General features: G+C 40.1%; 1 protein-coding gene across 2 annotated transcripts in view; it reads left to right on the forward strand.

The window, feature by feature from the left end:
• CHCHD6 (coiled-coil-helix-coiled-coil-helix domain containing 6) overlaps nt 1-27,274 on the forward strand; it is a 109,131-nt gene that overhangs the window by 19,764 nt on the left and 62,093 nt on the right. Inside the window, exons 5-6 of one of the 2 annotated variants that reach the window (XM_021532034.3) lie at nt 11,761-11,781; nt 17,135-17,218. In XM_021532034.3, coding sequence (XP_021387709.2) covers nt 11,761-11,781; nt 17,135-17,218 — 105 coding nt within the window. The remainder of the gene's footprint in view (nt 1-11,760; nt 11,782-17,134; nt 17,219-27,274) is intronic. The other variant, XM_021532045.3, reaches the window with a different exon arrangement.

Raw genomic sequence — 27,274 nt, forward strand, 5'->3', positions numbered from 1 at the left:
TGTCACTTGAAGACCTTGCAGCTTGCTAAGCTCTAAATCTTACCATCAATCTCATACTTGTTTTCTGTGGTACTTATAACTCTAGTGGTTTATGCACTTCCCAGATAAGAAGACTGGCATAATATGGTGGTCAGTTTGGCTTTCTTCCTCTTAGAAAGAGCTGTACTTCCTAAAGAGGTTAAATACTCACCCTACAGTAATTTAGTCTTGGACCTTTCTTTCTGGGAACCTGAACAGGAGTGACAATTTCCAGACATCTCTTCTCTAAATCCTATTGGCTGAAATACCTTTCATATCAGGCAACGGGTGCTCATATAGAAGGAATTTAAAGTGACAGGATTGATACCCAGAACAGTTGTTGGGATTTTGGTTTTGTGTAAAACTTGCCTGAATACCTTCCCATAGGAGCACAGAAGTAAACACTGACTTAGTGGCTTTTCTGACTCATCCAATAAAATCCACTTACCAGGTTTGATATTTCCATCATCTGCCTATGTTACCTGATTCTCTGGAGCTGTGCTCTCACCTTTGTAATTCACTTTCCAAGTAAGACTGGGATTGAGATATCACTCGTAAAAAAAAAAGAAAAGAAATTAGTTTATGCAAAGATACAGAGGAAAGCAGGGAGATGAGGAGAATTTCATGATGTAGGTGTTGGAGTTCCATTGCCTCACTCTTGGCTGGTATGAGTGAGATGCAATGTGGAAAAGCTTTCCTTATCCACATGGCAGGGGATATTGGTTGGTCATCTCACTTAAGAATGATTTATTGGTCATTGCTGGACTGCTGCAGAAAAGGGTGGGGGACTTATCCCAATGGGGCAGGCATGGGAGAAAGAATAGTAACAAATCCCCTAAGCCCAGGGTTGGGGTAAGAGGGAGAACGGCACTTACTGGCTTTGTCCACATGTGATGCTTTTGCCTCCTGTGAGTTTGTTGTCAGGTGTGGAGAGAAAAGATCCCAGCCTGGCAAGTCAGCCACCAGCGTGACTGATGATTAATTGCCCTTTTAAAATTGCAATTATGTCAGTCACAGAACCCTTGAATATTAATTCTGGATTTGCTGCTTGAAAAAGTGAGTGCTGATGAGATGGGTCCATTTTACTGATGTCTCAAAAGTGGGATAAATGCTGCAGGCCAGTAGTTACTACTAAAAGAAAGGCTGCTGTGGCTCTTAGCTTTGCATCTGTCTTGCATCTTCTTTTCCAGTGTTTCTGTTCCCCAGAGTGAGTTAATCACTGCAAGCAATATGAGTTACCTAGGTTTGGTGGATGGCTTTCCACCATTCCTGCTGCTTCCTGAATCCCTTAGAGACTTCAGAATGAAATAGGGATTGCTTTTTTGCTGCTCAAGCTCTTTCCCTTCATCTCAAATAGTTGTAACCATTCATCCCATTATACTTGGATCTTTTGAGATAATTTTCTGATTGTGCCCTGTTGGAAGGATATTAACAGGCAAGCCTCAGTACACGATGACTGTTTTCCTTTCAGTAATCTGCTTGAATACAAGGATGATGAAAATCTTGGTTTCTTCTGTGGTTTGGGTCTCTCTTATCAGTCCTGATCCTGTCTAACATTTTCTGCATGAATCAGGACAAATCGTTGCATCTTGCTTGTGCTTTAGTTTTCTTGGAATAGTAGTTATCTCAAAAAATCTTGTGTTGATTTTCTCTCAGATCTTTGAAGGTGAATAGCATGGTATGTTGTCAGTAAATAAAAATAAAGCCTCTCAGAAGGTAGTGGTTTTTTATGATTTTTGTTTTTTAAATATTGGTCTTTCATTTAAAGCTTTTCCAAGTTTTCAGTTATTAGTGACTTTAAATACCTAGTTATCTCTCTGCTTGTGGGGCTGGTACATGCTGAATTATCAAAATGAGTAATGATTTGTAAGAAACAGAATTGGATGGTAGAAGTTGCACATGTTATCTCCCCTGTTCTTTTAGTTCTACATTTTGTGTGGTTTGTATAAGTTGACTGCTTCCTGAAAATTTTTCAGAATGGAGGTATGACAGATCTGAAAGTGTTGGGCATATGAATGTCAACTGATTACTTTAGTTGGTGACTGTAGTAGTGTCCTACTGAATTAAAGGCACTATGTGATAACCCCTTCAAATGCAAGGGATGTGACTTGCAAGGGGCAGGAGGGCTCCTGTAGTTGTCAGACTGCCAATGAAAAGCTAGGGGAGAATTAGGTGCAGCAGATAAAAATAAAAAAATATTTTCAGCTTTTGCTTGCTGTGGTCCTTTCCTGGAAGGCCTCTAGCAGGCAGTTAAGTATATTTTGATAAAGACTTTTTTCCTAGCCTGGGTCAGCATCAAGAGCTAGCCTAGGACAGTAGATTCAGTGTATCTTTCTGGCTTTTCTGTTTTCCCCATTTTTCAGCTTTAATAATTGAATGGCAAATTACTTGTTTTCCTCTGACCCTTTTATTTTGAAAGCCTCCAAACAGTCTTGTATGGCTACTGTTGCCCTTTGAGGTGGAAATGAAGCATTTTGGTTTATGGAGCAAGGATGTCCCATAGCGATTTAACATCCTAGATAGCTTTTTGTCACTAGCTCTTGTGGGTGTTTTTTTATCCTCCTCCTCCTTGCTCTTGCCCTGGTGCACTTTGTCTTTACCCTGGTGCAGTAACTGCTTTATCCAGGGCTTAGTTGATGGCATGTAGGCATGGTTGTCACATGAAGAAGTGGTCATTTTCATGACTGCTCTGAAGAGGCATCAGAACTGCCAGCACCTCTGGCTTTCCAAACCGCCATTTATTGGTAGGGAGTCTGCACTTAGAAACCTGTTGGCAAAATGCAGAGTTTTCAGTAATGTGTGGCTGATAAATAAGTTTCCATTGCATTGGAGGACTAGAGAAATCAAAAGCTTCAGCCTCCATTTCTATTTGGGTAGTGTCTGTTTTCCCCAAAAATGCTTTGAAAGCTTTGTTTTGTTACCAGAAACTGAGCTTTAGTTTCATGTTTCTTGTCCTTGGGGTAATATTCCCTAGCTAAATTGGAACTCTGAACATTGATTTTAATTAGTTGAAAGAGTTTTGAAATATGTACTTTTTGTTCTTAAATTGTTTCAGTAGGATTTGCTTCTGTAGACTGTAGCAGCACACATTGCAATCCCTCCTTACAAGACACTGCCAAGACACTCCCTGTGTTAGGTGGCACCCGACAGACAAGTCCATAGTGTGCTGCTCAATGCTGTGAGGTGTGTACACTCCTTCTGTTGACACAAGGTGCAAATATCAACTCTTCATCAAGAAATGCCAAGGAAAAGTCATGCTTAAAGACTATGCAGTATTAGAGGTGATTTCTGTCTTTAACGACATGTCTAATTATCCCTCACAGGGGAATGGTATGACACTCCAGTGAAAGAGTTTAAGGGTATCGGGTCAGCAGCTAGAGGTTTGTGTTCTGAAAGTTGAGGTGTTTTGGAACAGAATATGCTGATCATCACCATCATGTCAGTAATTTTGATTTTTGGGACTGAGAATGGAAACTAAAACTTGCAATGGCTCTTTGTCTTGTAAGAAAAGAAGATTCGGCTGTAACTCGTAATGTGACTTGAGAGAGCAACCAGTGTTGTGGAAAGCTCGGAAGAAGGGAGTTTGCTTCTGTGTGTTGGTACCCTATAGGAGGAGAAGGCAGTCTGCTTCTGTGTGTTGGTACACTACAGGAGGAGAAGGCAGTGTGCATTTGTCTGTTGGTACCCTGTTTGGTGTGTGCATGTTTCTTCCCCAACATTGTGTTAGTAGATCTTGTCCTTTTTACTTGGCAGTTCTAGTGCTTTTGAGTTCAAGGTAGGCTTTTCTTCCTTGGGGGCTGTGGTCTGAAAAGGATCCTGCATTTACAACTTGAGCTCTGTGACTAGTGTGAGGAGGAAGGTGGGGATGGAGGAAGGTCACTTCATCTGCTGCCTCTCTCATTTCTGTCAATGTAAAGAGCTTTACAGAGACAAGTAATATTTTGCAATTGAGTTTCTCTTCTAAAGACACTCTGATGCTAATGTTGATTTAATAAGGTTCTCTCGTTCTCTCTCCTTGCTTAATTTGAAACGTCTAATTTTGTGCTTCACAGTTGTGAACACAGAATTAGTGAGGGAAGAGGAGCCGGAGGCAGGAGGAGCAGAGTGCCACACCAGAAGTTGCCAGGGGAGATTGATTCAATAGAGTGAAAAGGTGCAAAAGGTTATATGTCCACAGTTCAGAGCAACGTGATGGTGGTACTAATGAGAAGAAGAGCTTGATCCTTTAAAATGTTTTAAGATCTCTGTGGGTGTATAACAAACATTAAATGGAAAAGGGAGCATTAGAGTGTTGGTTTCTTTGAGTGGATTTTTCTTTTGATTTTATATGTATGTAATATATAATATATGACAGGCAGGAAGGATAATATTCTGAGATAAATAGACATTTTAAGGTTTTTATTTTAAAGGTTGTTTTGTTAAGAGTGGCATTTATTTTCAGAAATGTTGAGAGGTTATGAGAGATTGTGAATTTGAACTGACTAATTTATTTTGGCTGAACTTGAATGTGTGTCTTTTCTGCTAGAATTTTATGCTTGTGGAAGAAGCTATTGACATGGACATTTAATTCCTTTGTCCTGGGCATAAATGTAAACTCCCCAAATACACAGTGCCAAAATATTATCTAAAATATTGTACAAATAACAGCGATAGTGAAAGCTTTATCTTTGCCTCCTGCTTTGTTAGTGTGCCTTTCCTCTTCCTCATAGAAAACCACTCCTATGTAATGGAGTTAAAGCCTAATTTGCCTCTTGCTTGAGTTGGATGACAGTTCTTCACACAACTGAGCGGACAGTGTAAAAGGAGTACAAGATGTGTTCAGCTTAGTTTTGTGATAAGCTGCCAAAATGCTTCTTTGAAAACCTCATTAAATTGCAATTAAAGTTTTTAAAGGAAAAAAAAATAGGCCATCTCAGTCAGTACTTGATAGATGAGTTTGTGGTTTTCAGTGCCAGCCAGGGGCATGAGCTGCTTCTTTCAGCTGGAGCAGAGTGAAAGCCTTGGTGAAGTTTGACCACAGAATCACCAAAAAACAGCTGCCAGCACTGGAAACTGTGAGTAATGATCCTCTGCCTGGGTTTCTTTCATGCCCCTGGTCAGAGAGAAGTATCTGCTTCCCAATTAAAGTTATGTATAAGACCCTCACCCCCTCTCTTCTCACATTGTTTCTGGTTATAGGACCTATATTTGATAGCTAACACTGGGTTCTGCACAGTTATCTCAAACATATTTGGTTGGGGAGTGCACTTGACCATGCAGGCCTGCATAAGGAATAAAGATTTAGGCCCAACTGTTAATATACATTCTAAAAGAAGCCCAAACCAGCCTTCAAGGGTTTCTTTTCTGCTGACTTTGTGCCTATAGTGACTAGTCTCCAGGAATATTTATCAGATCACTTGCCTGTCTGGTTATTTCCAGTCTATTGCACTGGCCAACTTATTTGATCAATAAATCAATCAATCAACAGGTTCTTAAAATTACTTTCATTGACTTTGGAGGTGTAACATGCAAAAGGAGTCTACAGAAAATAAATGAATGTATGCGTCCCAACTATAATTACAGAGCAAACAGAGTGGAGATGTGTTTGTAACTAGTATGTACTACAATAAATATAGCTATCAGTCTTTAGAGTTCTATGATACTGTGTTGTATTGACTCTTTAAATTTGCAAACTCATAGAGCATGAATCTTTCCTCTCTCAGGTCATCCGAGTGTTATATTTAGAGCACACCCTATTTTAAAGCTAAATTTCAAACTTCTTTCTTTTGATTAAAAGGTCCAGAAATAAATACTTCTCCAGTTCCTTAGCATGTGACATAATTTTTTGAGCTTAAGAAGTTTCACTGACAGCAAAATGTTTTCTTTTCATAAGGAAAATTTCTCAGACTGCTTAATTCTTTCTGCTGCACCTGGTCTATGCCACCTTCTTCTCAACAATAGCAACATCTCGTTCATGATCCTTGTTGATAAGACTTCCAGGTACTGCTCCTTCAAAGAAAGAGAAAATGCTTTCCTCCTGAATATTCTGAGCCATCTGCCTTAAGCAAGAGTGTGTTGCATTGCCCAGTAAATGGTCATTGAATCAGCTTTGAATTCTTGTACTTTTTAGAAACATTAAGCACTTGCACAATGGGAAAACTACTCTTTGCAAATTGTCCTATCAAATGGAAATCAAAATTTTGCTGGCAGTGACATAGATTTGTGAGTTGCTCTTGATACAATCATGCCCTGGAGATTGCAATGTAAAAATAAAGAATGCAGTTTTACAATAGCCTGGAATCCTTGTTATTGCTGAATCTACACTCTTCTTTTTACAGATGATTTCATGATGATACACTTGGACTTTATTAAAAGATGCAACCTTGCATCATTTTCTCTTATCACAGCCTTGAGAAGAGCCAGTGTGCCTGTATTTGAGAACCAGGATATTCTCTTCCTAAAACACACAGTGGGTTGCAAGTGCTTTGGAAGCAAGGATCAGAGTCTCTAGTGGACATTTTGTCTGCAGCTCAAAACCACAACTTAATTGGCAGCCTTTTCATAACGCTGACTGTGCCTTAGGATGTATGGGAATGCTGCAGGTGAAGATGGAGGTACCTTTTTGGAATTGGTGTAGGGAAATTTAGTGCTGACTGCCTGTGTGTCCTAAGTGATTGGTGAAATAAGGGAGATTGCGATCAAGTTCCTCACTTCTATGCTTTTAATTTCCTGGCTAGTCTCTGATTATTCTTTCCATGTGTTTTTACTTCATAGGTAACACCTAACTACAAGTGTGAATATGTATGTGGACTACCTCAGACCATTTATTTTGAGTCCCTTGTGCTTTATGTGGTCCTTCCAGTAAGGCTTCGGAATCCACATGATTTATACTAAATGTTAATTACTGTATGTCTTTCCCACATGCACCTTGGCAAGTTGGTAGCTTGGAATCTGCCCCCAGTATGATACTGACCCTGTAAGGTTGTGTAAAGTGTGCTTTGTGTATGTCTGGGATGAAGGAGCAGGGAAAAGAGGAAAATTTACAAGGTTTTCAGAGGGGCAAAAACAAGCTGTGTTGTTTGAAAGTGTGCCTGATTCTCCACCTGCACAAGAATTTATAGGCAGACAGAGGATGCATGACCATGGCTGAAGGCTTTCAAGAGTTTTCTTACCCAGGTATGTAATTATGACAGTCTTTCTGTATTAAAAAGCAACCCCAAAGTCAACTGCATTTCTTTTAAATTGTATAGTATTTGCGATAATAACTTTCAAATTATACAAAAAAATAGGTTTCTAATCTGGTGGCAGGAAATTTGTATTCATCTTATTGTGCTAGCCTGTATCTATTGGCTGTGCCTACAAATACCTGTTTTGTACAGGAGCAGGTAAAAATTGTGTGTAGTGTCTGAGAGCAAATGTGGTAAGGGAATTCCATCCGAACACACAGGGTTCATAAATTTTACTGCTTGGAGGCACATAGATTGATTATAAATGCCATCTTGATTTTTTTCAAAACAGTGGTGGTGTGTGAGGTACTGTGTTTGACTTGAAAGCTAATATATTTGGTATTTAGGAATCTGGCAGGAGAGAGCTCTGTCCCCCTGTGCAGGCACAGCAATGAGATTGGGATGTAGGCATGCATAACTTATTTTCCCCCGTCTGTCCTATCCCTAGAAAGCCATATGCCACCCTTAGGCTAGTGTAATGGGAGTCTGCATTAATGATTATGAGCTAGAAATATCCAAGAAGAGTTGAGTGGCCTTCGTTTCTAGCTTTACGAGAAATACTTCATTGACTCAGTCTGAAATATATTCTGGGATCAAAAGTCATAATTAATACAAAATTTTATTATGCCCTTTCTTTGAAGTTTTGGTTGTTTGGTTTATTTTTCTTGTCCTAAATTGGTCAGAGACTTGGAGATTCTTAAGTCTAATAGGCAGAGTAGGAATTTAAGCAAGAAGATAAAAATTTAGAGAGAGTTGTTTACTCACCTACTATCAGAAATAAGCATCTTGAGCATACATCTCTAGAGAACCTATGCTCTGCAAGATTTCTAAAACCATTGAATGCCTTGTCTGCTGGCAGCCTGCAGAATGAAAACTGCATGTATGCATGTAGAAGTGGCGATGGGAAAAGGAGAATGTAGAAATGGGCTGGAATATTATAGCAAGCAATGAAAGCAGATGGTTTACATTGGATTTTATAAAATAGGTTTCTTTTAATTTTGTTTTAAATTAAAACCATGAACGGTCACCATTGCAAACCTATTTGCAGCTGTGCCATAAGTATTAGGATGCAGTTGTCCCTGAATCATAAACGGGCCAAGGTTTTTTTGGCTGCTTGCCATCTTCATGTTTATAGAATTGTGTATGGTCTGTATGCATTAGAGTTAAGCAATTTCATCACCGCCTTTCCTCAAAATTGATTGCTGTTCGGTGACTCTTCCTTCTCTTTCTCCATTGTCAGTTGGTTACATCTCAGACTCTCATTACATTTAATATTGATACTACTTCCATTTTTCACTAAACTGGAAAAGTTGAAGAGTCTGGAGTGGATACTGAATGTCTAGATATATTCTTTAAATACTTGAATTCCTATCATTGTGGACCATGATAAATTTAGAGCTGGATTACTTCTTTAAGGAGAAGTGACTGTTTGCTCATTCAGTGATGAAGTCTGGTCATCAAGATGTTAGAATATGTGCTGCAGAGTTCTTCAGATACTGATATGAGTGTAAAAGTTGTTGCCAACAGCTGCCTTGGGTTTTGGGCACCTGCTGCCTCTCATTTCTTGCATCTCCCACTCTATCTTCCGCTCCCAAAGCTGGCAGTGGCCCTAAAAATACTTTGTGTTGAGTTCTTAAGTAGGAGATCTCTACCAAGCTGGTAGTCTGTATTCCTGAGTCCTTGGTCACACTGCAGTGAAATCTGTTCTGTGACAGAGTTATGGCAAGGAAATGGACTTCAGGGGGAAGCTGGTTCCAGTCAGGTGACAAAGGGATTGTCCTGCCAAAGGCTGCTGCCCTGTGCTGATACTTCCTCCCTCCCTGCCAATCACAGAACTGTGTTTTAATTGCTCACTGCCATTTTTGCATTTCCTCAGAGTGTGACAGACTTGAGTGGTGTGCATGATGCGTGAGGGTGATGCAGTGTCGTGTGTCTGGGAAGAGTTGCTGGAAATTGCCCCTGTGAGCAAAATAAGATTTTGGCGCTGTTTTCTTGATTCCATTGGAAGTTGTACTGTTGATACATATATGGGAAGGCATCCCTGCCTGAATAATCAATGCTCAAATGTGAAATTTGCAGAAGCATAGATGTATTACTTGTGTAGTTCCCATATCCAGCCAGTCTTCTCCAAGTGTCTGTATGAATCCTTAGGACAGAGGCTGCTGGTTTGGCCTGATATCCTGTTTCAATAACCTTTTGCTTCTGATACAGTTAAGAGGAATATCTTGTCTGTGTTTTGACCTCAACCAATTAAGTCCAGTATTTATTCTGGTTCCTGTGGTTGCTGTCCGGTGGGTTACCTGGAAGAGAAAAGAAACCTTTTCAAACAGAAGAGTTCAGAAGTATTCACAAAAGGTGTTGAAAGATGACTTGTATCCCAGGGCTGAAATTATAAAACATGTAAGCTGCCATCTGGGAGCTGAAAGTGAAGCTCATTAGGAAACAAGGAAACTATATATTGCTCATTTCTTAAACAGATTGCTTAAACTTCAGAAATATTAATGGACAGGCTATGTGTCTTGTTATCAAGACTGGTGCATGCAGGTCTGCAAGATCTTGGCACATGCTTGGAAGTTAGCAAAACTTTAACCAGCAGCCCTTTTGAGTTTTCCTTTTTATATTATCTTATTAGTGTATTTTATTTAGTATTTTTTTTTTTCCAGTGCAGCAGTATGTACTACTACACATTCTAATTTTCCTGTTTCCATTCAGTGAAGGGTATCTATTCCTATTCTTGGAGTAATAATTCTTCCCTCTCCTGAAGGTTGACAGAATAAGAGTATTGGCAGTACTGCAGAAGAAATGCTCTGTGATTAGTAACAGTGTTATATTCTCTAAAACCCTGATTCTGCTTCTGTGCATTGTATCTTACGGGGCACATATTGGTGATAGGGCTGGTTCATTCTCCTTGCTCTCACTTCTCAGCCCTGTCCAGAGCCACTGAGTTAGTTCCTTTTGTTTATTTTGTCATGTGAATGTTTGTCTAGCAGCAATGTGTCAGTTCATGGCTCAGGCACCCAGGGATGGCAGATGTACATCCACTAAAGAGTTAGTGGTAAGCATGACCTACCTGCTGAAATTATAGCAGGCACCATGAAGAGTGCTGTGTTCCTCCTGTCCATCTGCTGAGGATGGACAGACCTGTAATTGCTAAAATGTAAAAACACAATTAAGCGCATCTGTCCTGACTGTAAAAATCATCAGGAAGGAAAATGTTATTCAAATTCAGCTTCTCTCAAGATTGGTCAGTGATTACCAGTAAACACCTGTTGTGTATTGGTTTGTTTGGCCAAGGACCTGATTCTGCTATATCAAACCTATCTGCAGAAGGGAAGAATTGGTTTCCCTCAGTTGAAATGTAGATGTTCAGTTCCAACCCTCTAAGCTGGTGCAAAGGACGAGGATGGACGACACACATATCTGGTAACACATCATCCCTCAGTTACATGAAGTAGTCTCTGTGTGCCATTAAAATGATGGCAGATCCCATAAAAACATTACCCTCCACTGTCTGCTCCCTCTGGCAGTGAACTATGACCAAGAGGAAAGTTCCTTGTGCCCTGTCAACTCCCCTCAAATAAATAATCATAATGAAAAAAGGCCAGCCATTCTGAAGTTCCTGCTTAGCCAATGTGCTGCTGATTGAAGGTAGCCCTGAGAGGCAGGGAAGGCTTGCAGCTCTTGACAGCAAATGAGAGCTGTGCCTGCCTCATAAATGCCTTGGCTTCAAAAGGAGGTGGTTATGGGCATGAAATGTTTATCATCTTGTACTTGCTTTGCTGCTGCTGGCTTACTGTGTAAGAAAAAAGTAGTAACAAGTAAAGAAGAGGCAATATTGCAGCCTGTTTTATCTGCTTGTCTGCACACTTAAATAGGCTTGTAGGCAAAAGAAAAGAAGCAGGTGGAAGCAGCTTGGCTTTGACAGAGGTTTGAACTGTGCACTCAAGAGGTTTTCAGTTGCCTATGAAGGGGAATCTGACTGGGAGCCTGATCAGTCAAATGGCTTTCTGTTTGGAATCACTTTGAAATTGTCCATGGAAGAAGATGACTTGCTACGTAGGTCAGCTTGTGCATTTGAAAATGCCCTTTAAAAGATTACTTGTTCTTGGCACATAATTTGAAGCAGTTGTTGACCACCTCCTTTTGAGTCTGCCTAGCACTGGCACATTCACTGGCGCATGTTGTGTATCAGTGTCTCTAACACTGTGCAGCACCTTGCATGGCTCTCTGGAACTGGCTGTTTCCCAGCTTCCTTTGCTTAGCTCCCACCCTAAATGGGGGTCCTGCTGCAGGCTTTGGGGACTTTGCTCTGGTTTTGGTTTAGGGAGTGCCTGTGCTTTTGTTTTGCTTTCAAAACACAGTTCCCAACAGGGGACAGTACTGCATTGCTTAAGATGTTTGTCATTTTAAAGGAACTTTTCTTAACTTGTCATCTTAAAAGCTATATTGTGCAGCAGCAGGCAGCCTCCAAAAATCACTGATTTATCTTTTTCTTCTCTTTCCCTTCCTTTCTGTCTTTCGCTGTCTTTATTCCAAGCCTGTGGATTTGGATGCCTGGGTAAGCTCTCTTTTTTTGTCTGGATCTTGCTTATTCCAAGTGTCATGTTGTTACTGCGCGTGTACGGATTGTTATTGCTGAGCACAGATGCAGGATTTTATTTTCTGTCATTACATTTTAAAAGGTGTTCAGCTAGAAAATTGCATATTATTTCCTCCATAAAGATTTTCACTGGTTCCTTTTGTGTAGCTTACAGCTGCTGAAACCAACTTGATCTGGTGATGTGTATTGTTGGCTAAGAGAGTAGCAGAAACAGGAGGAAATGAAGGTTATACCAGTATTGCTTTTTAAGGCCTTGCGTTGCATCTGGTTTCTAAAATAGAGCCTGGTCACCTGCCTTCAATATAATGAAAGGTAGGACAAAAAGCTGGTGATTTTGTAGGCCTTGTGTCTGGAATAGCGATAGCAGACAGCTCCACGGTAATGGTGATATTCCTGCTGATGCCAGTGGAGGTCGAGTCAAGGCTCCCCCATGGCTACTTGCTTGATACAAGCCTCCCTGTAAAGTTCTGCTATTCAGTCTTGGGCATGAAGTACAAAAATTGCCTCTTATTATTTCAGTATTGCCCTTTTAGCGCTGCCATTCCCTTTAGACTTGGCCAGGAACATGCCAGCGAGCTAATTTTGGAGTTACCCCTGTTCTTTAGTGAATTTCTGTCAATTCCTTCTTCTCATCTTGGAGTTCTTAATAGCATTTGTTTTTCTCTCCTGCCACCTGGACTGCTACCAGGACTGGAAGAGACTTGGGAAAGCCTGAGGTATTAGAATTTGCAGTTGTGAAGTGTGGCAAGCTGAGATGCCCAGCCAAAACATCTCTGCTGTGCTGCTGCAGAGATGTAACTGTGTACCTTTGGGGGAGACTGATAACTCCTCTCAGAAAAGACAGGATGATGTAGAAACTAGGCATTTGATAGACTTGAGACCCTTTGCTTTATCCTTGTAGCTTATTTCCCTGTATTGCTTCTGACTGATTATCTAGGCATCATCTTGCTAGTTTGTCTGTGAGTGGTGGAAGTGCTTTGCCAAGAAGATAAATATTTTTGCAGTAATCTTGCCAAGTGCTGTGACTTGGCTTTTAGGAAGTATTCATAGGCTGAGGTTTGGACCTTTCCTTCTAGCTTGAGTTGCCCTTTGTGGAGAGAGAGTTTTTGGATTTTCTGTCTTCCAGGAGAGTCTTTTCCATATCCTCTTTCCAAATCCTAGAACCCAAACAGTATTGAGGAGGGAGACAGCCCAGTGGTAGCTGTCAGATGTGGTCTGTGCTAACACTGCAGTTTATTCTCAGGTGCCACATTCCTTACTATCATCTGACCCTGCCAATAAGCCCATTTTTTATTCCAAACAGATTTCTGCCCTAGTTTTCATGTTGAACAAGGTGATGAGGTGGGACTGTGATTAAAAATAATAAAAATGTGGTAATATGTTGGGGTGCAACAAAGCCAAAGCTAATCTGGGAATGGTTATAGCTAGAGTGAAACCCAGCTCTAGATCAGTTGTACAGTCTGATGTGTGGCATGTTGGTGTCAGTACAGGACATGGCTAGGAGTGTCTGGTTTTGTTCCTAGAGAATGAACCAATAATATTTCATTACCTCAATTAGGAGCTTGTAAAATATTTCTTTTGGCCTGTCTGTCAGCTAGCAGGCCAGTACTTGAATCCTTTAGTTGAGCCAGTATATAATGTATAGCTTTAGAAATGTGCTTGCACTGTTTGTTTCTAAATGGGTTACTTGATAAAGGGAGAGAAGGAGGCAGGGAATCACATAACTCTGCCCTGGCTCTTTGTCACTGTTCAAGGCAGCACTGAGATAACCTGAAAAACCTTGGGCTGCAGAAAAAAAAGTGAAGATAAACCAGAGGAAAAATTTCAAAGAGCATCCAACCAGTCCATGGATCCATGCCCATGGAAGCTGTAGCAGTGTGTTAGTAGTATGCCTTTGCTCTCCTTCTGTAAGAATATAATGCTTGTATATTCTGACACCATCACAGGAGGTTCTTGAGCATTTCTTGAATACATCTTAAACCTAGCTTTTGTATAGAGGGCAATGGCCAATTGCATACATGCTATTTTATAAATTTCTCCCCTTTTTTATGTTTTGGGTGCATTCCTTTCTTTTATAGCTGAGTGTGCTCTTTCTTCCCTGTCTCTGTTTTGTTTCTGTGTTCATACTTCTTGGACGTGATAGTATTTGTGTTCTACACATCTTAGGTGTCTTCTCTGGGCTTTGGTCACCTCTTGCACAATATATTCAAGCTCCAGTGTAGTTGTGCAGCTTGGAAGTGAAATGCAGCTTTCTGATATCTGATTTTCAAATCAGTGTTATCATGCATGTTTTCTCTTCTCCTTCCTTTTTTTAGTTCTAAAGGCCTTTTTTCCAAAAAGTCTATTGATGCTTTGTTTGGCACTTGCAATCTCAATCCCCTGTGAAATTGTAATCATAGCAGCCAGTTCTGTCTGGGACATCACAGGCTTCTGACTTCAGGTAGGGAATAAGCAGCAGGACTAGAGGAACTCTTAATAAATATCCTATATTCATTCAAAATGTCCCTAGTTGCCTAACCCAGTTTGGAACAGTGAATATTTCAGATGACACATGCTCTGCTATACCATTTGTACTTCAAACATCATCATAAAGTGCACTAAAGTTTCTAGTAATAACAGCTGGGGATAGAGGGAAACAGAAAGCAACTTTGAAGCAGATCTGTCACAAATAGAGTGTTTCTCTGCATACTTCAATGCACTGAAACAGGAGCAGCTCTTGAAAACAAGCAAGGCATTGAAAATATGTTTGTGTTGCAAGTACAAAGTTTCTCTGTAAACCCTAGTTCATCCTACATTATGGCCGATAAGTGGGACAAAGGGGGATAATATGGGAGAAATTACTTTGAGGGAGGAATGGGGAGCACTGTGTGGTTACAGTCTGCACTTAGGAGATCCAGATTTGGTTCTTTGACCTCAGTTTTGCAAGAGACCCTGGGGAAGTGACTAACAGAATGTCTGTGTGCTGCAGGGTGCAGGGGTGTGGAGGCATTATTCACTGCCAGCTCCAGTAAGGTCACTTGGCAGTCCATGGGTCATCATCATGCAGAGCAGCACACCTCTAATGCATCTGCAGCTCAGCACCCAACTTGAGAGATTAGGTATTTGGCGTGTGTTCCCTTCCAGAGGTGTTGTAAGGGTAAATGTGCTGCATTTCTTGGTGAATGATGTCAGGCAAACTCACGGGTTGGAAAGTTGAGTGAGTGTATGGGTTGTGATCCATGTATTGCCAGAAACAGAATAAAGCCTCTTGAGCACTGGTATTGTTTCATGCATTGTGTTTGTACTTCCAGAATATCCACTATCCCAGGAGACTAGCACTGATACATAATTATTAGATTAAACAGAAACTTTCTTGCATTTATAAGACTATTATTTTACTCTCTTTTAAATTTTTTTTCCCCATCATATGATGCAGCTTCCATCTGAATCATGCAGAGGGGTCAGTACTGTCTTACTCTTCTTTCTTTTCCTTACTTACTTTTCCCTTAAGGAAATACAAGTCATTTGTAGAGTAATCTGATTTTATGGGTGTTATGCAGAAAACCTGCAGAATTGGGGTCCTTTGGTCATCCAACAGACCATCCCACCTTCTTACATCTGTTTCATTTTATTTGAAATTGCTTAGTTCTCTTCTGTGTAGAAGATTGGTTCAGAGGAATAGCTATGGTTCTCTTACCAGAAAATGGTTATAGTTCTGGCACTTACAAAGTGCCCATCGGTGCCCCTATTGTTGCTGTGATTATTCTCTTTTGTCAGGCTGCATGTATGGGGCAGCTCATTCTCATCCCTCTCCCCATCCTGTTCCAGCTGGTTTGCAGGTGGGAAGTTCTATAGCAGCTATAGGTTAAAGCAAAGATAGAGATTTTGTTTTTAAACATATGCCTTTGAGACAGAGAAGATTTAGTTATGAGTCTCTACTGCTTGTGCCTTATCCTGACCTGGTTTTCTGGGATAGCAAACATGGAAACGAAATTATTTCTTTTTCTTTAAAAACAAACAAAGAAACCCGCCACACCCCTACAATCTTCCTATTTCATATAATCATTTTCTTGCTTGCTTATCAACCACTCTCACTGCCTAGATTAAAATCTCTTCTAAGCCCTATTATCCCACTGTATTTCCATCAGCAGGGGAGCAGAAGGAAGGACATGCACAGCAACTTGCTTTCAGATGTAATTTTTCTCGTTAGCAATGGCTTTTGGCTGTAAAATGACAGGTCTGAGCCCACGGGGATATTTCTGTCCCAGCTGCTTAATCATGTTGGACCAGCATTTTCTGTGGTTGTGCCATCATTAGAAGTTAAGAGAATGTTGCTGGGATGCTGTGGACTGGCAGGGTTTGTGTCCATGTTAAGCAGGCTAATCATTCTGGTTTTGAAAGGTCTTCTGCCTGCTGTTAACTTTCATGGCCCCAGAGATTTTGAGTTGGGATGGGGGATATAGAACAACTGCCATCTTTTCTTGCTATTGTTGCTTGTTATTTTTAAACTTCAAAAGTTTGATTCAGTTCCATCAATGTCGTGTTTTCTTAATGCTAGTTCAGTTTAGGGGTGGGAATATAATTAAATGATGCTGGCTGTAAGGAGCTAGAAGGCTACAGCTGTTGCTGTGCCCACACAGACTTTTTAATTGAGCACTATTTAGCTGATGAATACCAGATTTACTGTTTTGATAGTGCCATACTTATAATTTGTAAGATAGAAGAGAAATTATTTGACAGCCGTCTTCCCTCTGAGTCTGCAGCACCAGCCAGAGGAACTCTGAGGGTACTGATGGGAAATGCATAGAGAGCATGTGTAGAGAGTACTTAATTATCTGGATAGTCCTATCTATGTCTGTTGTAGGGAAATATTTAATCCTTAGAAGCTTTTGGACACTCTAAGGGGCAAGGGTTTATAAAAAGAAGGATTTGAGGGGATTTGGTTGGTTTTTTTTAAGGTAAGAGGAAGAAAATTTGAGTAATGACTGTCATGATTCATAGAAAAACAGACATGGATAAGATGGAGTTCTGAAAAAAGGAATGGGAAAGCATCACCTTCCTATGATTCTGTATTTTCATTAAATAAGAAGTGTAAACCCAAGAGATTGAGTTAGAGTAGGATGCTAATAAGAGCATTTCAAACGTTGAGGGATAACCCATAACGAGCTGCAATTCTTAAGGTATGTAGTTCCACTAAGGGGGAATCCCATGCACGAGTACTGAGCAGTGATCCCTTTTTTTTAGGCCCTTCTAGTCTGCAACTTATGTGTTCCCTTGCATTGTTTGTTTTTAATTTCTTCTTCTACTGATGCTGTTTTGTTGTCCTTCCCAGGCTGTGAAGCTCCAAGGCTGGGAGGCAGACCTGAAGCGACAAGAGGACTTCTATAAAGAGCAGTTGGCCCGCATTGAGAAGAAGGTGAGGCTGAGTTGTCTTTATTTCTGGCCCCTGCAGGGGTAGGACATGGATCTGTGTGGATCCAAAAGACAGAGAACCAAGATGTGTTGTGCTGCAACCTGGAACTGTCAGCCTTCCGTGTTTTATCTGCCCCCCACCCCCTACATAAGTGATGAAAAAGCTGTGCAAATCTTTTGAGTAATTTGTGTTTGAAAGATAAAGGGGTTTTTTTTTAAATGGATGATATTTAAAAAAATATTTTTGGTATTTCAAACTCTATTATCTGTTTCACCTTGGGATTTAGGTGAAAGCTAAATTGAAAAAAAACAAACAAGTGCCCTGGTTTTTATTCCTTTTGTTAAAAATCCTTTCCTTAATAAAAAAAAAAAAATCAACCACCACAACATAAATTTTGCTATAAATATGAATTAAAGTTGTATTAACAATTTTTCTCTGGGGAGCCAAACAGTTCAAAGATTGGTGCTGCAGTACACTGCCTGCTTCTTGCTGGATAAGCCTTTGAAATAAACATGATTTAAAGAGACACTGTCAAGCATCTTTTAAGCCTGAAATGACCTTTGAAAATCCATTTAGGGATTTGAATCTCTCCCCTAAACGTGGGATTTGCTTCTCTGTTTAATTGTTTACCATGATGAGTTTTTAAAAATTGATGCTATAAAAATAGAAGCAGCCATGCTGTTCCTTATGAAGTAATGTGTTCTTCACTTCCTGGCAAAATGAAATAATGTTATAAGTAGTCTTTATTTTTTAATAAATGTGGAGAATAATCTTCTCCAATTTGAAGCAATTAGACCTCCTGACAGGGAGTTGCATACATTCGACTTGTAGTTGTGTTATGTGACTAAAAAGAAGTGCAAACAATGAAAAGAGTGGGTTGTAAAGAGACTGAGAAATCAATCAGTTTTACTACCAATATGTAGCAGGATGGTGAGTATGGAACATGGGAAAATTGTAGATTATATAAACGGTAGGGAGCTGTTGGCATATCTATTCCTCTTTTCATTCCCTCCTACTGTATGACTGTCCATGCTGCATTTTTTGAGCCTTCAGTGGTAAAACATGCCTGTGAGCAAATTCACACAATACAATTTTGCAACTCTTTAATCCGTACAATTCATTAAAAATAAACTATTAAAACTACCAGTCAGTGTTGCATTTGTATTTTAAATTCTGTTTCTAGATAATGGGGATTGTTCAGTGAAATTGCAAACAATCTAGCAGCTATCGTTCTAATTATCACAGTTGTCCATATGTTCATACGCAAAGGGAATTTTTGCAATTTCTTGATCCCATGCTGTTTGCTTCTATTATGTTCTTCTCTCCAGATCTGGTTTCATGAAGAGGAAATTACAGGGAAAACCTGTGAGTCTGTCCTTTATGGACAGTGGAGTGGGGAGAAGTCTGTGTCCAGGCTTCATTGTCCTCTTTTTGAAATCTTTTGTTGTCGTTTTTGTTTTCAAGTCCATGTCCCTTGCTACAGGGACCATTATAAACAACATGATGGATATTTTAGTGAGGGATCTTCTTGGGGGAGTAAGGTGAGCTGCCCATAGTCCTATTCAAGCTGCAGAGCTACAGAGAAACTCTCTCCTAGCTGTTATGTGTACAAAAGCAAATAGATAAAAAGAACAGGTTTTCTTTCCTCTCTTGAAACACTGGATTGTTTCTGACCCTTAAAGACTAGCATTTTGCTGGTAATAAAATAGAAGAATGCCTCCAACCGTTAGTCTGGATTGGAGTGGGAGGTGGTGGGGGCTAGAAGGGAAAGGAGAGAAATGTAATTGAAACAGTGTAATAAAGCTTAATTGTATTAGTTTTGAAAAAGGTTTTTGATCCTCTCTGAAGATAATTTTATTCCTATAATGGTTGGAAAGATGGAAAATGCAGCACAGAACAATCTTTTTTATTAGCTGTTGCTTTTATATAATTCTGCTTTTATTTGTTGAATACACGCAGACCTTGACATTTATTTATATATTTTTCCTTCCGCTGTGCTAAAGCTTTCCAACTCAGGCTTAGATATATTTTTATATATCTGTGGATGTGTATGTCAATATTTGAAAAAAAGCTCTCAGTAAGAGGATGGTGGGAGAGAGCTCTGAAATAGAATTTTGCTTTCTCTGCTGTTTTAGGAGGGGGTGGTCACTTGAAGTGTGGTCACTGGTAGTTCAGAGGTGTTTGGCTGGGAGTGAATGAATATGGCTCAGTGTGGAGTTAGCAAGCTGAAATTTTTCCTTCTGAGGATCAGGCTATCAGGAATTCCCCTCTCTCCTACCCTGCTGTGCCCAGGTTGGTTTTGTCCCCACTTCTGCATGATAACAGAATTCAGCAGTAGGAGATTTAAAGATTTGTTTTTGAAGGATGTTTTGAACTATTGATGTTAAAACCTCAGTACCTTCCCAGTAGGATTCTAAGAGTAATTGTGTTACATACTCCTTACAATGTAAGAGCTGCTCAGTGAATCAAACACAGAGATTACCCTGTTTCTTCCGATAGCGGTCAGTTTGTAAAGGCTTTGAAGGAAGAAAAAAAAAATCACCAAAACAAAGTGACAAAACTTTGGGAGAGCATCTTTGAGAAGTCTTCCTAAATGTTGTCAGTTGGAGGCAGACACATGCCCTGCTACACAAGAGTTTATTTTCATTCAGTATTTTTATTCACCAAAAGTTGATTTAGTGCTGTTGTTCTTCTGTGAATCTCAGGCATTTTTCCTGTAGCCCTGTTTAGTTCTGTGCCTCCAACATCATGTGACAGTGTGTGCCACAGGTTAACTTATATACTCTATAAATTCTCTGTTATCAGTTTCAAATATTTTTTGCACTTAGTATCCTTTATGTGAAAGAGATAAAAGAAATTCTTCTCATTATTCATTATCTACAGACTTCTGTTCCCTCTTTTACCTTCCCATTAAACTGACCAGTCCTTACCTTTTCAGCCTTTGCTTGTGTGAATTATTTTTTCTGGGTTTCTCATTCTATTTGTTTGTCTTTTGGCTCTTTTCCCCTTAGCAGCTCTGTCTTTGAGATGTATTGACCAGAATTGAACTCGGTAGTTCTCTTGAATGCAGCAGATTGTGTGAATACATTATCCTTTTATTTTGTAATCTTTGAAAGAGTACTGTAATCTAGTGGACAGAGCATAGAATTGGAAGGAAAAACCTGCTCATTTTCTAATAGCCTTTCTCTTTTGGGAGTTTGAAACAATTATTTAGTCCATCTATCTCAGTTATTCCATATATATGATGGAATAGCTTATAATGGGAGGGCAAAGTGTTGTGAAACTGTAAAGCTATAAAAATGCTAAGAAGGCTTTCCCTTTAGTTTTGCATGAGATGAACTATAGGTGTACCTTATTTCAAACATATCTTGAGAAACGCAGTTTCTCCAGACAATCTTATTAAAATTTTCACAGGAAAAGGCATGTATGAAAAAATAATTGCAGTGTTTCACCTCTTGGGGTTTTCCCTGCATCTTCTCCTAAAGCACTGGAAGAAATGAGACAATGAGTGCAGCAGTTCAGTGTTGCAGGAAGGATCCATCTAGTTCAGTGTTCTGGTCTTGGCTGTGACTGAAAATGAATGTCCAGGGATAACTGTAAGAATTGAACTGATGGGAAAAGAGCTTGTGGAGGCTCCTTCACTGGAGGCAGTCAAGGAGCATCTGGACATAATCCTGTGTTGTGTGCTCTAGGATGACCCTGCTTGAACAGGGAGGTAAGGGACCAGATGACCCACTGTCCCTGCCAACCTGACCCATTCTATGATCAAAGCAAGGTTATGGGGTATTTGCCCCAAGTGCTTTGACCATCCTGGCTAGTCATTTTTGGAGCTTCTCCTCATGTATTTAATCCTCAGAGGGTTGTGAACCAGGACTGTGTGCACAGTGCTCACGATGCAGGGGGACCATGAACGTGTGTGGCAGCTGTGTCAGAATCACTGTTTGGTTCTCTGTTTCTTTGTAGTGCCTGACACTTGATTTGCACTTCTGACTTGTGTTGAGCAAATGCCACACACTGCTGCTACTGGCAGCATTCCTCTGTTTTGAGTGCAGACTTGAATATATACAGTGGGTGTACTGGGATTAAGGCAATGCTGGGATTAGTTGCTGGGAATATTCTTCCTGCTGCACCCTTCGTTGTCAGTTTGTCAGGGGCTGTGTGTGTGGGAAGGGATGGTGGACTTTGTTCTGCCTGCAGTGTGGTTCATGCTTCTTAGAGATTATTTTTAATCAAATTTTATTGAACAAATTCCTTGCAGAGGATCATTACACTGGTAAAACCCTTCATCTTCCTCACTTTAACTCTGGTAGTTTGTTGTAGTGTTTCTGTCTTTTGGGTGTGTTTTGGAGTGCCTGAAATATTTAGATAATCAGGAAAATGAGAGGAAAAGGCTCCTTTCAATTGACTGTTTCTTGTATGACTGTGTGTGATTGCAGGGTTGGAGATGGTGATACAGACATTCCATTCCACACCTGTGTTTCCAGTGTGACTGTCTCATCTCCAATAAGTAATCCAGTAATGAGACCTGACTAATTTGTTATAGGTGGTTAAACTTCTAACTCTGACTTGTTTCAGTAATTTTACATCTCATCCATGTAATTTGAATGATTTCATAAAATATGTGTCTTCTCTCAACTGTTTTGAATGAGGTTTTGTACTGTAGTGTTCCTCTGGATAGAAAGAATTAGACTAATAATCTGTTGGGAGATCCTTAGACACACTCAACTTGAGATGCTCAATATGATGTTTTTTCATGCATTTATTTGTTACTGAGAAGCAGGGAGGGAGATGGAGGGAGCTTGTTGTAAATAGGTAACATTCCCAGGTAACTGGGATTTTTATTAGGGATTCTGTGTATGCTTTGTCCTGCTTTCTCCAAGTAGTAGAAAGGTCCTTTAAAAAAATAGTGTAAGAAAGAAGTGCAGTCTCTCCTGGAACCCTTCAGATACCAGGATATTTTACTTAGCATATTAGTTGTATACTTTCTTCCAGGTAAATATTTGTTTTACTCCTTTTGCTATTTGGCCTCTTGCTGAGTTTAACCTGCCAAAAGCTAAGGGCAGGTCTACACTACAACAAAAACACAGGCAGCGCTTTGGAGTAGAGTAAAACAGCAGAGAAAAGCTGAAGGTAATCTTGGAAGATAAAGTGAAACTCCTTGCTGTAGATGATGCCTTTTCTTTGTTTGGATTTTCCTAAGCTCTGGCTCCCACGTTATCTCTTGTTAGGCGGCTGTGGACTACTGTGAGCAGTGGGTGCATTAATATGCAACGTTTTTCTGCTTGTAGTTTTTCAGAGCAGTAAGTAGCACAAGAGGTATTCATAAGCTGTAGAGTATTTGTGCAAGTGGGAAAGGAATGCATTGAATATATACCTTTTTTATTAATAAGGTTGACTGCACCTTTTTCTCTGCTTGACTTCACAAATTTTGTAATTTTGTGTGTGGCATTCATCTTGTTTGGTTTGTTTAAATTAATCTCTTTTTGCCCTTGTACTTCCCGTTTAATTCATGTTTGTAAAGCATTTAGTATGTGTAAAGAATGGGAGGCGAAGTTATTTTTGTTTGTTATTCCTATTGGCCTTTATCCTTCTTCTTGGAGCTGTCTCCTTCTTTGGTGTGTCAAGGTCACCCCTACATGCAAGTCCACTGTCATTTCTGGTTTATGGCTGGTAACTTGTCTCAATAAAAATTTCTGCAGGAAAAAAGTGAAAGAAGCCTGAACAAAAAAGCCTTCCAGAACAATACATTCATGTTGGATCTTCATCATCAATTTAAAGCAGACTGTGGGGCTGCACAAATTGATTTCACTTAGTAAAGGTGGGGAGAGATTTCTATTGAAGGGGATGAGAAATCCATTCCTTGAGTTGGGATGCCAGGCTTGTCTGTATCCATGAGACCTTGGGATCACTTGCCTACCTTTGAAAAAACAAGCTGTGTTCAGGTGTTATCTCCAACCAAACCTTCTGCCCTCTCAGTGGGAGTTAAAGATTCGGTGCCCTTTGATAAATGAGTTGATATGTCCTGGCAGGTGTCACTGACACCATTTGCTTTCTCCTGTAGTGTCTTGGGGCTGTGTGTGAGCTATTGCCATGTGTGTAAAGGCTGCTTTGTTTGCCTCTAGTCACAGTCTTGCCAGCCACCAGCTTCCTGCTCTAGCCAGTGCTGTGGGTACCTGGAAGAAGAACAGCTAGTGTGAAATGAACTTGTGGTCTCAAAAAATGTGTTTCCCTTTCAGAAGAATTTCTTGTCCTCATCTCCGTAATTGAACCTTACAATATTCTTTACAATTACATTTTCATTTCTTATCCAATTTGTTCTATTCTCTGTTCATCCCCAACCTTTCCTGGGGCTGGGGACCCTTCCTCTCACAAACTCACCAATGCTTTCTTTGAACTTACAACATCTATGATCCAAGAAAGCATTTTGTCTTTCAAGCCAGTGGAAGCAGTACAGCAAAGCACCCAGTTTATCAAACTGTTGATTTAATCTTCTGAGCACAAGAATAATCCCCAGTGTAGTTTTCTGAAATAGGTTGACAAGATCCATCCTAATCATTCAGATCACTTCCAGTTGCTCAGGTTGCCTGTCTGGGGCTGTGTGGATGCTGCTCTCAAGTGACAGCGGCTCTTATCAGTCTCCCAGGGCACAACCTTTGATGTTTAGAGAATGGAAGATCCTGTCCTGTGCATGAATTAAATTTCTGAATGGGAACAAACTGAAAAGGGGACAAACCTGAAATCATAATCTGAACCGGTTCCAGCCTTCCATCCTCTTCTCCTTTTCAATTTTTCTCAGACATGAAATGTCATGCTGGGGTAAGAGCATGACAGGGAGGGCAGCATCCCTGATTTTTACTTTCTGTAGGCATCCATTAGGGCTGAAGAGCATCTTTAGAGGAGGCTAATGCTCCTTGTAGTCTCCCTGTCTGCAGGGAGAGGTTCTTTCCTTGTTGTTGCTGGCCAACAAACCAACTTCCAGTACCTTGTGCTCAATTTACCCATTTAATGACTTTTTTGCTGAAAGCTTGTGATGTTTAGTAGTTAATATACCTCTGTACACAGCTTTTAGAGATCAGATAAATTGATTGGTAATTTGATGAACTCGAAGAACATCTATAATAGGGTAACCAAAATGTGTTAGATGTCAGCACAGCCTCTCTGCCTTCTCTGCAGTGTGTATATTCTCCCTTCAATATGTGTTGACTGCTGTACAGTACATTACATCAAATTACAAGCAGCCTCTATGCAAACAGCAGCTAAGTGTTTGCTTCCTCTTCAGCCTGCACGATTAGTGCAGAGATGCGTTTGCAGTCTGTGTGCTGAAGGGTGAACTGTCAGAGCCTTACGGTGATTTTGTTTCCCTGGCATTCAGAGTATCTTTGCAGAGGGAGAGAATGATGCTTATGGGCTGCTTCATCTTGGAGGAATCCATCCTCAGGCTCGACTTGTGAAATAAATGTGGCAATGTGTGGTTTGAACTTAGTGTCTTAACACTGAATTTAGCAGCTGAATTTAGATAACAATCTGGTATCTGGTCTCATCAGTGTATCACTATGAAGACTTGTTAAAGGCAGAACAAAAAGACCTAGAATGTGATCTTGTCTCTTTGTTAGAACTTAACACTGGAGCATTTGTCAAGTCTAGTCCAAAAAGAGCAAAACAAGAGGTTCTTTTGTCTAACTTCTGAGAGCTTTCCCCATTATCTTATATTTCTGATATCCTCTCTTGGCATTTTTTATTCAACCCAATTTGCCCTTAATTAATTTTCTCATTGCCTAATAGTTTAAATTTCTGATTCATCCCTCTTTGTGCTGTTTACATGCTTGTTTATAAGCAGAATTGGTATTTATAAATATGTGTGTGTATATTTATATAGATAAGTGTTACCAGTAAAAGCAGTGCTGCATTTCTAATGGAAAGCAGCACTTGCACACCCCACCCCCTCCCTGTCTCTCACCTGTTTTTACTGAGGTCAGTTGTACCTCAACAGCAGCTACATCACCCTGCTGCAATAAATACCAGTGCTGCCTGTTATTTCTGTGTAATTCACCAACCAGTGTACAATTAATTTCTGGCCCTGTTATTGCACTATTGGCTATTTTATGAAGCTGTAGAGAGTTAGCACAGTGAATTGATTAAATGTGTTCCAGACCTTAGGCTGGATTCTGTGTGTCTGCTGGGATTTCAATGATTGAAGCTTGTGCTTCTCTAGGGATATTCCAGATTTAGATTTAGTCTTGGAAATTGGTTCAGGTAGACAAAACTTCCCTGTGTGTGGAATTCACTTGCATAAGAGCCTGACTTTGGGGAATCTGAGATTTCTATTTCAGCTCACAGTGGTCCTTCCACATGTGGCAGGGAAAAGGCATTCCTATTGTGACTTAAAAATAAAGCCAACACTGGGATTTGTTTTGAAAAGGTCCTTAAAATTATGGCTCCGCCTTTACAGAATATGCTGTCATCATGTTAATGGAAAATATGGCTAATAATTATAAATTGACTCCCTGGAAGATCTCAAATTTGTGTTGAATTAAGTAGTCCAAAGATCAGCTTTAAAAAGGAACTACTCCATATTTACAGCGGCTGTACCTTCTGAAGTGTTTAGTAGTTTACTGTGGGTGTGTTAAATACATGTTTCATGACAGCCTGGGGCCACTTCTCTGAAGGTTTTTTCCCCATCTGCCAGTCATTTTAAAAGAAACATAAATAAAAGAGCTACTCCAATTTCTTGAACATATAATGCACATTCCCCAGAGACCAGGGTGACTCAGAAGTAGCTTGTAAATAACATGTTCAATGTTTTTAGATAGATGTGTACCATCAGGCTCACAGTGAGGTCTTCAGCCACTGCAAACTTGCTTTGCGTGTTGCAGAATCTCCTGGTTTCTTGATGATGAGGGGTGGATTTTTGTTTGGTTGGTTCTTGGTTTAATTGATGGTTTGGCCATACATTCTGCTGCCCCAGGGATGATCCCAGCCACAGTTTGCTGTTAAACACCTTGCCTCAAATGAAGATTTCCTGGCTCGCCCATTTGCATTTTAGCTCCATTGTAAATAAACACGAAATAATGGATAATTTTGTTCTGTTTTAGTTAAAAATAATAAATATACATCTCATATGCAGTAGAACAATCTGGGAGTTGTACCTTGACAAATGTGGAAAGGTTGCCCAGGTAGGTGTTCAGCAGTGGAGTGGCCAGCAGGTAAAAGATGTTGCCCTGCACAGGGGACAGCAACAGTGAGGAATGTCCACAGAGCCAGGATACACTGAGAAGCTGCTGAATCTGTGCCAATCACCAAGAGGCCACAGAGGAGCAAGAGATGGGAGAAGAAAATGTGGGAGCTGAGATAAAGCTCTAAGCCTCTGGTTTGAGAAGACTTGCAATAACTAGGTTATTTTATGAGAAGAGCTAACTTTTCTTTTCCTTCTCAATTACTGTGGTTCAGGTCTTTTAATAAGAAAACCGGCTTAATTCCTTCTCTTTTCTTCTGCGTCCCCATTCTTCTGAACAGAAGCCAAATTTTTCTTTCATAATTTCAAGCTGCAAAGTTGCTTTGAGCTTGCACGCCTGGGTCAGTTGAGGAGTGCCTGGGTTTTGGATTTTTTTTTTTTTCCCCAGAGATGTCTCATGATGCACTGGATGGGACACAGAAATCATCTAATTTTACCTGACGTGCAGCAAGCTTTGAACTGCCTGGACTGTGGTTCTTGATCAGAGAAGACGACTCATATGGGCGTGTAAAAATGCTGCATTGTGTGCCTGTCTGAGCATGTATGTGCATTTTTTTAACCTCATTTTTCATAATGGTTATGTATACCGCAGAATTTCCTTTGGCTGTTTAGGGAATTAAATGTAGTGTATGACACCTCTCACCTTTAAGTCATTTGTTGAGATACAGCTTCCTATGGCAGCAGCAAAAAGCCATTATGCCTGATGGCTAATCACTCATTCGTGTGGCACTGAGAACTCTTCCTTCAGTTAGAGACAAGGGTTTGTTGCAGGAAGAACAAAAAAAATCCCCCACAGTAGTGTCCTAACTGTTGATTTCTGTGATAGT

Source organism: Lonchura striata, chromosome 12 (genome assembly GCF_046129695.1).
Source record: "Lonchura striata isolate bLonStr1 chromosome 12, bLonStr1.mat, whole genome shotgun sequence".
In the NCBI taxonomy this organism is placed as follows: Eukaryota; Metazoa; Chordata; class Aves; order Passeriformes; family Estrildidae; genus Lonchura; species Lonchura striata.